The sequence below is a fragment of the Pleurodeles waltl genome, chromosome 4_2 (genome assembly GCF_031143425.1).
Source record: "Pleurodeles waltl isolate 20211129_DDA chromosome 4_2, aPleWal1.hap1.20221129, whole genome shotgun sequence".
Lineage (NCBI taxonomy): Eukaryota > Metazoa > Chordata > Amphibia > Caudata > Salamandridae > Pleurodeles > Pleurodeles waltl.
The window spans coordinates 906,166,387-906,181,352 of NC_090443.1; the positions used below are offsets into that span (position 1 = coordinate 906,166,387).

A 14,966-nucleotide genomic window follows, 5' to 3' on the forward strand; every position below is an offset into this window, starting at 1 on the left:
AAGAGAAGCCTGGGGAAAACAGGACATCACAAAAGCACCAGAGATGCTCTAACCAGTCACAAGTCAGCAAGACATATCCACCCAATGCAATACAAATCAGAATAGGAAGTGTCGGAAGCTGCTTGAAGAACTACATATTCCAGTGATGTATATGGTTCCTCCAACTACATTCCCTCAACAATTCCTATCCGGGGAGATGAAAACACTCCAGAAAGTTCACAAAATGCCTCGAACGTCACCAACTGTCAACAACAAACAGAATGCACGGTGGCACGGTTAGTATTCTACCTACAGCTGCACTAATTTAAAATGCACTCTTTCAACACCACACGACCAAAGGAATCTTCATTTTGATCGGCGTTTGCTTAGCTACTGTAGAGATCTAAAGATGCACAACCATGCATTATGCATGGTGGATAAAAACCACAATGCAGCAAAGAAAATACGAAGGGCAGGTGAAGTGTCGGAATGTGCAGAGTAAGAGCAACCAGTTCGGGATCACTGGAGTTCACTCACAATGCACGAGGACATGAAAGAAGCGCTTTCTTCTCATGGCGCAAGCTACCACAAAATCCCGCACGAGGCTCGAACATCACCCTGTTATTGTCATTCCTGCCCATCTCCACTGCCATGTTTGTAGTCGAGAATCGGAGCAATAGACAGTGCCATTACACATCCGTTTCACAAAAAATGTGGAAACATGCATAATTATGACCTTGTATTTTACCACGATCAAGGAGTACATTTAAATATCAGAGAGCATCAGAAACATGCATGACAGATGTACACAAAGCTAGCTCTTCCCAAAACAGCAAGGGTGCTCTGCTTTTAAGGATGTCAGCTGCCTCCAAACAATGCATCTGCACAGCTTCTTCCTTATAAAGGAAGCAAATGACAATTCCATCAGATGGACCTACCTTTCTTCTGAAATACCAAGTGTCCCCCATTCTCGGATAAATCCTGCTCCTGTGAAACCTCCGCGCTCCAGGCTTTCGGCTCTTGGCACCCTATGAACCTGAAGTTCAAACTCTTCCCCAACTGGAAATTCTTCGAATCCTCAGCGGTTCAAGCAAAATGAGCCACAATGGTGGGACTGCATTCAATTTGTATTAAATACTGTTAAAAACCCCCACACAACTAGGGAGACCATATTTCACCTATGTAGCTGGGCATACCACGCAACAGATCTACCTTCACGTATATTTAAGGGTGCACCAGCCACTTAAGAGTGTGGTACACCTTGGGTGCTTTCACTCTAATGGCAGTTCTAACTGGACAGTAGCTGGGGGGAAAAAAACTATCATCAAGTTGGGGGGGGGGGTGAGGGGAGTGGGAGGAGGTTAACCCACATCTTGTCAACTTTAAGAAATCTGCCCATATTATGAACATTTAGATCTACGCAGCTTTCTCCCTTTTCTTTTGCTATATACAGACACATATATATATATATATATCACATCTATACATCCATATACATTTACATATGCGCGCACACACATTAAACAAACGGGAACACTCTGTCAAACATGGATGTTCAGACGTCTTTCTCGTTTCTCACACGTACAGTTTCACAGTAGAGAAAAGGGGGGCAGATAACCTCTTTTTTTACGGATCCGACACTGCAGATGCTCAAAAATAGATTTCTGGAAACCACTGCACACCCAAAGCCAGAAGCGTAATTAACACCTATTTATACGGAATAATTAAAGTTGTGACTGCCACAAAGAAGAGAGAGGGATAAGCGAGGCCCCCCTGATTTTTACGCCGCTTGCAGTATTCCCACATGACTGCCACCTGCTCCTCTGCTCTGCTTCGCCTATGCTCGTTTCCCGGGCAACCTTTCATGGGCTTTTCCTCTCAGCTATCGCTTTCAGCGGGGATGCTGAGTCTAATCTTGTTTGTTTTACACCCATCAAAACAAGCGGCCAGACAAAGGCGATCTGGTGAGTAAGGGGGGAAAGGACCGCAGTCCTGATTTTCGAGATTGCTAAAGAAAGTCCGCGCGACGGGTGGCGAGCTCGCGCCGGCCAGGGACCCTCGCCTCGGTCCAGTCTCCCGGCGCTACACGGCGAATCCACCCATGCAACAACGGGAGGCCGAGTCCCTCGTGCTTGGGAGCCATGCATGCGGTTATTTTGATTTTTTTTTGTGTGGTTGGAGGTAGGCATCTGCCCGGATATGCCCCGAGAGGGTCTACCGGTTCCCATTTGATCCGAGTTGCACTTGGTTTCATGCAATCACGCCCGCCAGAGGGTGGCTTTTCGTGCACGAATTAACCGGTGCTCAGTTGTTTGGTAATGGGAGAAAAGAGTATTTTAGCCCAGCGCCCATGCATTCTGAAAGGTGCATGTGCAGGCTGGTCTTCTAGGCGCACGCTGACACCTCGACTGTCGGCAGACGCCGGCCTCAGTCCGGGTGAGAGGTGCGCCTAGCTTAGCCAGCCTCAGCAGGGCGCCAGCATGCATCGCTGTCCTAGGAGGGCAGGCAAACACCCCCCGCACCCCGCCCACCCAGCTCAGAAAGAGAAAAAGGAGAAAAAAAAACACAAAATCATAACGACACACAATCACAATTAAATCCGTCAGCCGGATCTTCCTGAATAAAAGAAAATATTAAATTAGAAAACGTTGAAATGGGGGTAGGCAGGCAGCGACTTACCATTTTCAAGCCATTCCACTCCATGGGTGACGCGGAAGACGGACCCTCGCAGCCCCTCAGTGTCAAAAGCAGAGAACGTTATGTAAAGGCTGACATTCCTTTTACAGTACTGCTGCCCGGCGAAGCAACAAATCGGAATATACTATGCGCTGCCACACATACGAGCCTCCTCCTCTTTTATGAGGTCATGACAGGAAACTCTTTGAAATACAATATGCAGCGTTTACTGGAGCCCGTATAAATCAAGCTCCTAAAAAAAAAAATACCATACCGGCCGCGCAGTCCGGTAGGAGAAAATGACCAGCGCGGATGCTGCCACGCCGAGCTTTCTTTTCTGCGTGTGCATTTCCAACATGCCAGAGTGGAAATTACTACAACCACCTATTCCTCGCCCCGCCCCTCCCCCTGCTGTCGCTTTTACCAAATATAGCGGCATACTACAAAGCTGCAGAAACCTGGCCTCTTTTTCACCCTCGAGGGAGGGGTACCGTCCGACAGGGGTGTGCAGAAGTGGCTGTTTTTGAGAGAAATTAAATTGACCTTAAAATGACAAAAACCCAGCAGCCTGATGCATTGTGCTATCAGCGAGTTTTGCTTCCAGGAAAACCAGAGCAAGGTGAAAATAGAAACAGGGGCTACCGCCCCCAAAATATACACTCTGCGCAAACATCTATATGTGTATACGTGCAAATACACACAATGGCACGGACTAAGTGTACCCATTTATATGTACGTACACGCACAGACACACTTTGTGTAATCACACAACACAGTTACACAAACAGAGGTCCTGATACGTGTTGTATCACACTTAACACCAACATCACAATTCAAAGCCAGTCCTACCTACCATAACCATTCTTAATGTAAATTATTGGGTCTCGCGCGGCTGCAAATCTTCTCGCCCAGCTTTAAAAAGAGGGTTCGGCCTGTTTTTTTTTATTTTTGGAGGGGCTATTTTGGCTTGATTATGGTCCTGAGAGCCACAAAGCAGGCAGAGGGTGGAGGGCGCAGGCCGCTTGTCCGTGCAGCACGATCAACAGCGGGAGATAGACGTGCCAAAGAAAAAGTGAAAAGAGGGGCGCATTGTTTTTAAGCCCCCCCGACTCTAGGATGGAGGTGGGAATGAGGCAGACGAGCCTGGCTGAAAATTGGCTTCCAGCATCTCTGCGTTTTGAATCCATTTATGAGACCATCTGTCAGATGACGGCGGCCTCCGATTGGCTGGGGGTGCGGAAGGAGGCGGGGCACCATGAGGCGCTATTGAAATTAGCTGCTGCCAGATTGAGGCTGTTAATGATTTGCTGACCTCTATAACAACAGAGACTGCCTTTCTGAACTGCAGCTCGTGTCCCGTAATTAAGGCCCGCGAAAGAAACAGCGCACACTCGGGCATCGTTCTTTTCGGCTTTCATCCCTTGAAAGTGCCCTGGCAGGCGCAGTGGGCCACACCGACAATCTGCACACCCCGGCTGCTGGAGGTGTCGCACCTCGGTCTCGCTCCACTTCTTGCACCCTTGTACCTCATGCACGCCAGGTTTTGAGGTCACACGCATTTTTACCAGGCTCATCTTTTTTGGCAGTTACTATCTGGAGACTTGCGTATTTAATAACCTGCCCCTGGGCTCACAGAGAAGACTGAAACACTCTCGTGTGCAAAGCAGGCGCATTTTAGCTGGATTTACGTTCTGGTATTACCGTGGTTTATTGCAAGCACAGGCTACTAATCACCGACGCGCATGCACCGAAACAATGTCTCATAGGAATGTAAACATGCAGAAGAGACGGGTAAACTTTGACCAAACGTCACAATGTGTGCGTAAAAGACACCAGAAAAGGAAAGATACTCCAGTATACCCACACACAACCTGATGATCCCTACACCTCTATTATCCAATTTATTAACCAGCAGTTTTTTGTATTTACCGATAGGGTTTGTGAATTAATCCAGTTATTTCACGACTGTTGTTGTGCTCTGGTGGAAATGTATGTAAAAAGCTGCTGGCCTACAAACGTGTTGTATCTCCATGAACTTCTCATATTGTGCGGCATTCTTTTTCAAACACCAGCATCCACGTGTTTTAGCTGATTCTATACATACATACGAATTTATATTTATTTATAGATATACGTGTGTTACCTTGGTTTACAAAAAATGGAGCAAATAACACGCACATCGACCAAAATTAGAAATGTACAGGTTCATTATTGGAACAGATACACGGTCGAAATCGGAACTTGGGCAAGTCTTTTTCAGAACAGTGCTGGCCAACTGGTAAGACACAGCATAAAGTCTTTATATTAAGTTGTGTGCACTGTGGTCAAAGGTCACACCGCTGGAAGCCTGGTCTGGAATACCAACCCCTCACTGCACAGCAGCCTAGGTCATGCACTGAGGACTGATTATCTAGGACGCTAAAGGCAACTCTTGCTCAACAATATTATCCATATTCTTGTATAAATGTCCATACATATGTGATCTGGAATGTCTCAGCAGTACAGCCTTCCATTAAAAAACAGAAAACAACAGAAAAACATCCACTGGCTAGCAAGGCAATACTTAACATCTCTTCCAACAAAACGCGCCAGCTCATCGCTGCTTACAGGAGCCGAGCAAAAAGCGTTACGAATTCGCCCGGACAAAGTCAAAATACAAATAAAGGGCAAATAAAAATAATTCAGCCAAGTGAAAATGTTTGCAGGGCCGGGAGTACATAAATACGTGTTTTGAAAGTCGAATAAACGAACCCAAAAATGTGCTAGTTGAGCAGTTGTCCTTTTTTTTCTTTCTACACAGCAATTTTTTTGGTTTGCAAGTATTTCCCAGGTGCTGGTTTGGAACGCAACAGCGGAACCGGTTAGTCAATTAAAAAGGATGGAGGAAAAAGCGAAAGGTGGGTCAACTTTCAGCAGCAGATGTGTTTGTCCCTGCCACAATCTCTTTCTTGACCAAGCGAGCAATTGTTATGTTTAATGTGAATACTTTTAAAACATCACAAATTTCCACTATTCACTAGTTATCGGCAAGCCTCCAAATATTTTACAATTATGGCCTTCATTAAATCAACTTGCTAATCTACGCATTTTAATAATGATCACCGTCTATCCAAAAACCTATACTTCGAAGCCGTCAAGCGGTGAGCTAGACAAATGCACCGATGTCCTGCGGGGCCTTTTCTCCAAAGACAAAGCCAGAATCCTATTGTCTAACCCTGTTATCGTATTTCCAATAGCAGTATCCATCTTTCAGGGACAGGCACTGACCACCGCTGTAAGGACCGGTGATGTATGTTAAATAACAAGTAATTGACAATGTACTGTATTCTCTCAAGGTTCAGGCAGCGCATTGAAGAAGCAATGCTCATTTACAATGCCTTCTCCATCCCTCGCTGCCAATCACCCCCCCCCCCCGTTCACCTCTATACACCCACACAACAGAAAAAAAGACACTAGTCTGTAAAAAGCAATGCCACGTCAAACAAAACAGTCAACATTAAATTATTTCTTCCTCTCACCATAAATGAGCCGTCTTTTGACTCATTAATGACAGGCTCCCTTAAATGAAGCAATCTCATTTCTCAGAGCCCCCTTCCCTTTTCCCGCATGCACACATCCCAAAGGTTGCGGGTATTTTAGCTTCAGTGGCCGGCAGCAAGCTTTCTCATACACAGGCCAGATGGACGACACCAGAAGCCAATTCAGCGTTAATAACTACCTGCTCTCTGCGGTACAGACGGAGCCCTTTTAGGTGGCATAATGTCCTCGGCAACAGCAGCCGGCTGGAACCAGACAAAAAACGACAAACCAGATCCCCCAAAGCAGTGAAAAGAAGAGGAGTCATCACCAAAAACAGCAACTAATTCACAAAGCCATGCCTTCGTCTACACTTGCATCCGTGGAAACTCAAAGACCATATGAAAGAAAGAAAAACAGACAAGAAGACTGCCCAGAAATAAAAAGTGACAAAATATTACCTCATTATTTAACAAAGCAGCATTAAGCGTCCTCGTGATTTCAAACATCTTGCCACAGATTTTGGTTCAAGGGAATGGCAAAGAATCCCTTTGCAAGTGGCTCCGTCTGCAAAGGGTTCTTCAGTTTTCTTTCCGACCACAGAATAGCCAACGTCTGATTTCCCTAGAGTTCCCACATTAAAAACATCTAGTCAGTGAGCCGGACGGTCACCCTTACCACACAGGCGGAGGACTCCTGTGACAGGACACGCAGAGCTCGCGCGCGCAAGATCAGCGTGCCCCGAACATGGCTGCAGCAAGAACTAGTCTTTTAAAGTCACCGTTCGCTGCGTAGCCACCAGGTGGGCAGTCTGCACAGATTCAATAGCCGTCCGAGAAGGCTCCTCTTGGAATCAATCTCTGGGTGCAGCGCCGGAGTGGAGATGCCGGCATTTAAAAAGACAGTACCCGTTTTCGGTCTGCCGACAGGATCTAGCCCGCCACCAAGCAGAGGGGCCGTCTGATCACACCACTTTGACTTCATGCATCAGCCGCTGCTTTTCAGGCCCCCGGGCTTCACGATGCCAGACAATGGAATTATGCATGTGATTATGAAGGCATGGAAAATGATAATGAAGAGCAAATTTAGAATCAGCTGGCTCGTCAGGGGAAAACACCAAGTGATCCATGTATCCTGCATTCATTACTAAGTTTTCCAACCAGCAAAAATAAACATTATTCTACGCCAAATTATGTCTCACATGTTCACCCTGAAGGAGTCTTGCACGGAGGTGGAATTGAAAGGAGTGCAGTTAGTTACTCCTATCCCAAATGAAGTGGTATTTTTTGTGATTTTGTTTGCACTTTGAAAGAAACGCTACCATGACCTGCTGTTAAGGTTAATGAACACATAGTTTATCATACTGTATGAATTACAGCTGGAAGCTCGTTGTGGTTTCCTCACAGACTATGAGGGGAAAGTGAGCATGTGAATTAGTCAATATTTGTAGCAGATTCAGAGATTTATTCTAGACCGCACCAACGTCAATGGCTGATTCAAGTAGTCTTCCAGTGGCAGTCAACTGGATTGGTCATTCAGACAACAAACTTTGAAACCATCCATTTTGACTGGCTAACTCAACTGGACCTTACCACCAAATAAACTGACTGGGTGACTTAGGGAGTGTTTTTTAAATTAAACACATTGGCTGATTGGTACGACTTACCAATCTTTAGACATGTCATTTGTTTACACACAACTATCCTTGAAGCTCACTGGATAACTGTGTGACCAGTTCATCAGTGTAGTGCACTCTTGCACAGGCATCACAGAAACAGTTCATATATGGAGTCAGACTTGTTCATGGGTTAATCAAGTAATGCAGGTGTTGCCAACGGAAAATGAGCTGTTAGAATGAAAGGATGTTAAGAATGTGTAGCTATTTGTATCAGAGGCACATCTGGCCACAATGTAGGACCAACGAGAAATTCACTCAACAAAGTAAATTATGTCACAGTGCCCTGCCAAACTATGGATCTGTTGTTTAACAAGACGCATGGCATAGACCAAATTGCTTGTGTAGAAATTACACATTTAAAGATATGCCCAAGGTGGGGCACTTGTACAATGTATTCAAACTTTCTTCAACAGTTGTTCAGGCATAATCTTAGCCTACAGAGAAGGCAAACAATTCCCCAGCTGGCTAAAGAGAATTTGAAAACACAAAGGCATGTATGTTCAATTTGTGGGAGCTTGCACATGGTCTACGAAGGAAGAAAGCAGGAAGGCTGTCCTGGCAAAAGAAGACATCTGACCATTTCTAGGAGAACTTAAGGAAAAACATTCACCTGAGGAAAGGCATAGTATGCTTCTGAAATAGGGAGGTCTGAAGTGCACATACTCTTGAGAAAATCAATAGGTTTAAGTGTTAAATTACTGTAACCATTAGGCTCACAGCAGACTCATCAGTGCATGACAATGATTTCCAGGCAGATATTACGATTCAGCTAGGCAACAAGTAGCATATAAAGTGAACACAAAAACACAGTGGAGCTCAGGCACAAAATCAGAATTTTCCAGTAAGAAACATTTCTGTGGAGAGTTACTGGAAGAAGAATGTAAGGCAATGTAGTCCTCATCAACTTCGATGCTTGTATCAGCTCACCATACCTATAAAATCCCAAATTGTATAGAAGGCAACAGAATGTCAATAACCTCAACCATGAGTTAACAAGCCTGGATCATTGGTTTGGGGTGCAGTCAAGGGCAGGACAGTGGTCACTGGGCCCGGTTGTAGTATTGTACATAGTAGATATTTATGTCTCCACTATGTGTCTCTCTGAACAGAGAAAAAGCAGTGTTTTATATTTCAAGTCTCTCACAATTTTAATGATGCAGAAGTATTATGATAGGTCACTATATATATATATAGTGCCACGATTGCATCCATTTCTCTTCTGGCCCAAAGATATCTGAGTCCTGTCACGAGGCAAATCAACCTCAAACACATGGAGCACCCATGGGGAAAGATTGCACAAGCTCTCCAGGGGGACCCTTATCACCTGTATTACTTCTCATGACAACATAGGTCGCCCATCCCTCAATGGGCCAGTCACCCTCATCAAGGGCAGTATGTCTGGTACCCTCCTGCTACATAGCAACAGTATTTCAGGGCCCATAATGTAATTCAATGTGAAAACCTTTCTAGCCGTGGTACCAGGGATCATGGATTAGCAGAGACATGTCTTCCTAGGAGTCTTTTTAAACTGAGGCCAAGGGGCTCACGGGAGAAATGAACTGCCAAGCCTTATTTGAAGTTTAGGAATCACATCTCTGTGGAATGAAGCTAAGATTAGGCTCTTAGTATAGATGTAGCCAAGAAATTTCCATGTCAAAATCTCAAAAGTCTTCACTTCATAGTAGCAAAATATTTTATTTCGATCATAACAATATTAAGTTTGAGTTCCCGTTTCGTCATTACAGAGGGAAACTAGCTGCCCACTTCCTTATTTTCACCATTTTTTTTATTTTTTCCCCCAAATCGTTAAACCAGACTTTTATTACCTTTTTTTAAGTTCTATTTCCATTATTCTCCGCCTGTATTTAATATGCAACAATGCCTTTAGCATCTTCCTATATTCTTGTTTCTAACTTCCTTTAGCTCTTTTTCAGTGCCCAGATTTTGGAGACTTCGCTTTTAATTGTTTACCGTATATCTGTGTCTCTGGTGTTTTTTTTTTATAACCCCAATAATGTCTGCATGCTTTGGTCAACCGCCTATCGTTAATCCATTTTGCCGTACTTTTATCTTCATGATCTGACACAAAACGTTTTTTACATCGTGTATCTTTGGTGATAGTTTCGTGTTGATTGCGTTTGTACTGTTTCGTCTGTTTTCTTTTTTAAACTTTAGGCTTAGTTGGATGGTTCTATTACCTACATCGAAAGGTAGAGATGACCACAGCGGCAAAATATAATTTACACATCAAAGACACCTTTTGGATCCAAGAAAAAATTTCAAACCAAACAGAAGCACCTGAATTTGACGGTGCTTGCAAACTAAAACCAGTATGGAACCTAGTCAGGTTTTAACAAGCGGTGGTAAAGGAAAGACTAAGACCAAGAAACAGTTATAACCATCACAAAGCCAGCTTTCTGCAGACGATCTGATGACTTGCAGAGACAGCAATGTGAAGTTATGTCTTCCTATATGGAATTATTACATTTTCTTAAATCCAGGAGAGGGAGAAGCCCAATCTATCTCTCCAAAACCAGAACAGCTCTTAGCAGTGCCGGCTTTAGGGCCGTGTGCCGCACTGGACACTGACCTGGAGGTGAGGAAGAGGTGTGTGTGTGTTTGGGGGGGTGCGGGGCTGACCTCAGGGGGCACTCTGTTTAACAACAGCTTACACCTGCTGCGAGTTCCTTGTGCATCCAGCTTTCAGGCAGCAATAAAAGCGTCAAGATAACTCTTGTGATTAATGTTCCTGCTAAAGGGAGAAATCGGAGTTTTGCCTAGTGGCAGGTTTGACTCGTATAAAGTAGCACAGAAGGTTAATATACCTGCTGCAAAGAGCAGATCTTTATGTAATGTGGATAACTGAGTGGAGCAGTAAAGCCAGTCTACCAGCGCTTTAAAACAAATGGAATGTATGTGAGAGAGGGGCTATGGAAGGATGAGGGACACTTTTGCCGGGTAGTAGTGAGGGAATCAGAGAAGGTGGTAATGAGGGAGGGGTGGGGGCGCCAAAATGTTTGTGGCTCCAGGTTCCTCAAGTGCTAAAGCAACCCCTGGCTATTCAGTAGATGCCCCGATCTTTGTGGCAGCAAAACCTGACCCATCTATTATTTTCGGAAGCTAGTCTCTGCTTATTGTAACGTGGACCATAACAGACAACAATTATTTTTACATCACATCATCCATTATTGCATTAGACATATTTAGAAACAGAAGAGACAAAACCATTTGTCTGGAATCGTGAAAAGTCTGGTCAGGGAACGAACCCAGAAAGACAGGGTGAAAGGCCTCTAATCTATCAGACCATGAATCTGATATGTTGTGTTCCAACTTAGGCAGGTGATCACTGGTTATTATGATGGGCAGAGGAACACCTAAAAATGCTTCGCCTAAGGACCAAGGCACTTCAGAAGTTTCAATAACTTCACTGTTGCAATGATCTGTTTTTAAGGAGGATGTGGCCACGGCAGTGTATGTAACCTAGATCAGTGGTTCCCAACCTGTGGTCCGGGGACCCCTGGGGGTCCGCAAAGCCTTCTCAGGGGGTCCGCGAGAGCCTAGAAAATTAAAAAATATCAACAAATATTGACAAATTTGGTCCCCAACTTCCAGTAATGACTCAGGTGGGGGTCCCCGGATTCTAATGATGATTCAGTGGGGGTCCCTGGTTTCCATTAATTGTGAAGTGGGGGTCCACAGAAATCAAAAGGTTGGGAACCACTGATTAGAGCATCGTTAGCCTTAGATCAAAATTCTGACACCATTAATTAAATGTCTCTGATGTGTCACCATCCATTATGATCACGTGCCTTGCGAGGTATGCAGTATCTAACACCCCACATTCCAGTAGGGCAGGTTGGATTCCTCCAACAAGTCTTTGCCTAGCTTTGTTGGTGTACATTCAGAAATCTATCAATTCAAATACTTGCACTCTACCGCTCCCTTATACTTTGAAATGCAGCTTCAAAGTTAGCAGAGACCATGGTAAAAGAACCAGTGGCAATGTGGCCTTTCGCCCCACGTACAGGGCACCCGGTGCCCACGCTGTTGGCTTTAGAAGGATATGTACATATCAGATCTGCGTAACATGCCAAGAATAGGCCACAGCCATCACCATATGTCAGCAATTATTTTGGACTGCAGGCTCCAAGAGTGACAGCCAGTAATTAAATATTTATAATTTACATTACCCTTTAAGACCATACATTTTGTGGAGCGCTGGAAGCAGAAGCAACATAAAAATGTGAACTTTCACTTTCGCTGGGATGCAAAGTTAGAACATAAATATGGGGTATTTGAAATGCCATCTGCCTGGGTGCTCTCAGGGTAGTGGAGTAGGGGGCGGGCTGGCACCCATCTTTCTGTTTGCTTAAGAAAGCTGTCCTTTCAGCGTGCCTTCTGGTACAGGGGTCTCCGGACTCGAGCACACACAACATACACACTCCTGACTGGCTTTTCTCACTCCCGACCTCGTTAGCCATGCAGCGCGGCACAACAGTATCCCTGCGATAATGGGCCCTGTAATGGCCATCCGACAGACGGAAGAAGCATTCCCCCCGCCCCCCGTCAAGTGGTACACTCCAGGAGCGGCATTTAAACACACCCGCCGAGGGAATTGACTGGGTCGATTCTCACTGGCCCCAAAGAGCCTGAGTCCTGATGGCCTATCCTGGAAGCTCTTCCCTTCCCCTCATTTGCACCTTGTGGAGTGGAAGGAACTGGCATTTTTCTGCAAATGTGTATAGTAAATATGGCAGTGTAATTTGACATGCTCTACACTGCAGAGCGCGAGGCTTGCCATGCATCGCGAGTGGATTCTCTCCACTTGAATCTAAGAATTATTGTGACATTAGCCCTTTAACAGTGCACTGTTTTGTGTAAAGCCGTGAAAATGATTTAAAAATGTACTTTTGCACTTCGAACATTTTACGGCAGTAAAACTGTTGTGGGGTGCCTTTTTTCCCCCAACATGCCAGCAATATTTAAAAAAAAACAAGAAACAATAAGAGACACAATCAATTGGTCTGTATTTTTGTAACCGAAAGGAACTAATTGATGGGCAAATAGGAGTGTACTCACAATAACCGATGTGCACTAAACAATACTGAGTCGAGAAGCACACCGCAGCATGGACTCGCAATAATTGAGCTCAGTGGCAGAGCACGCACTGCTAACTAACGATATGTGATCCAAATCAGAGCACGGATTAAGATTTATAATGCCGGAAATCAAATAAGTGCATGTGCGCAGAATTAGGACATTGGAATGTTGAGAGCTCCTCTTAAGACAATGAGTAGCTCCAGGCTTATAATGTCTGGCATAAACCGGGGGAGTGAACATTCCAAGTTTGTCTTCATGTTGTAATTTGGAACATTTCAGCCTTAGTGGGTAGAATGTTCTATTAGCCTTGTACCCCTTCTGCCTCGAGCTACACCGGTTGTTAAAGGCCCTCGTGGCCTATACCTCGAGTTCATGGTGTTTAATAACCAGAATAGCCATCCGCAGTTGGATATAATGCTATATCATCGCGCTGGTTAAAGATGCACTAAGATGACAAGCAAGAACTGGTAAATAATGAGCTTTGATGCAAATCAGAGACTGACACTAAGAGCTCCAGGAGGAAAACAAACGTATTGAGATTTATGACCGTGGATGGGAAAAGGTGCATATAGTGAGAATTATCAAGCTGTGCTAAAATGCACTGAGATGAGAGGCAATTCGGAGCATGCACGGACTCAAAAAGCTGTGTGGCAAAGCAGAGCACTTGCGAGAAATACGAATCTGTTGAGGTCATGCGGTCTGGAGCAGCGACGCCCCACGGGATCGGTATTCGGGCGAGCGAGCTCATCCTGTTGAGTCTGTTTTTTTTTTTGCATACATTGCGGTTCCTGCCACGCCCATCGGGAGGGCGTAAAAGAGTGGACCCCTAGAGAGTGCAGGAAGCTTTGTTCTGCACGACGTTTTTGGTCTTCATTCGTTATTCCCTGCATCTGATTACTTTTTTTGGGCTCAATATCTTAGGCTGTCAGTTTATTACCTGCCCAACTACTGTCAGTTATCACGGAACCGCAAGGACCGGCCAATGCTGCTTTCCCTATGAATTTCTAGAGTGATTGCTCTCTTCAGAGTCTCTGGCACTCATAATAGGCTAGGTTCCATAGCATCATATTAACTCCTGTTAAGGAGGCTACAGATGCCACATATTGCGAAGAGGAAGCAACCTCTTATATGCCTCTGAATGAGGAGTTTTGTGAGGCTGTTGTGCCTTCATCCAGCACGCAGTCTCCCTAGAGCTGGCTCCCTTGGAGAAAACGTTAGGGCAGCTGGCACAAGCCCATATGCAGGGGTCTAAAAAACGCCTGAACATCCTTTGCCTTCTTGTCAGGTGGTTAAATGCCCCCTGGATCAGGGCATCCATGATGATACTTTTGAGCTTCTTTAGAAGGCCTTCTTTCAGTCGCAACATCAGTTGTAAGAGACCTTCTCCCTCAGCCTCCTTCCCTGGGAGGTGGAGATGACTCGCAGGGTAATTCTGATGCAGCTGTGATGCCCTTCCTCGGAGGAGGAGACTTAGTCCCGCAAGATAATCTGGTGGCAGATCTGCTGAATCCAGAGGATTTGCTCCACCCCAAGTCTTCTATGTGAAAAAGTGGCAGCATATCTGGCAAGTCGTTTACAAAAGCCCCTTGACAATGAGGTTCGTCGTCTGCAATTGGAATGTCTCGGGCCTTCATTAGAGGACAAGGTAGCTCAAACACCATAAATTGATGAAAGAAGTAATATCTTCCAAGTGAAGTACATCACGGATCCAAAGAATGGCACTGACTGCCAGAGACTAGCATTGACTGGCAGAGAGGAGGTGGTTCCTCTTTTTCAAGGTGGACCCAAAATTGGGTAACCTGGTGTCCTCGGAGGCGGGTCCTTCGACACAATGGGATTATTTGGGGACCCCTTTATTAAAGAATTAGGGAAGTTCATGTAGACCTTTCCTAGACAAGGTGCAAGACTCCATTAAGAAGATTTTTTTCTTCCAAGATTTTTGGAGGGACTGGGCGGGTGCTCGTCAGGTCACTTTATGTCAACCTCTTTTCAAAAAGGGCAAAGCTCCCATCAAAAT

The 14,966-nt window shown here is 45.0% G+C and overlaps 1 protein-coding gene across 7 annotated transcripts in view; it reads right to left on the reverse strand.

Moving 5' to 3' along the window:
• Positions 1–7,146, reverse strand: part of ELAVL4 (ELAV like RNA binding protein 4) — a 153,371-nt gene extending 146,225 nt beyond the window's left edge. Inside the window, exon 1 of one of the 7 annotated variants that reach the window (XM_069232693.1) lies at positions 6,633–7,146. In XM_069232693.1, the coding sequence (XP_069088794.1) occupies positions 6,633–6,680 (48 nt within the window). In that variant the 5' untranslated portion in view covers positions 6,681–7,146. Of the gene's footprint in view, positions 1–917; positions 3,827–6,632 lie in introns of those variants that run through there. The other 6 variants (XM_069232697.1, XM_069232696.1, XM_069232698.1 and 3 more) reach the window with 6 other exon arrangements.
• Positions 7,147–14,966: the final 7,820 nt, after the last annotated feature.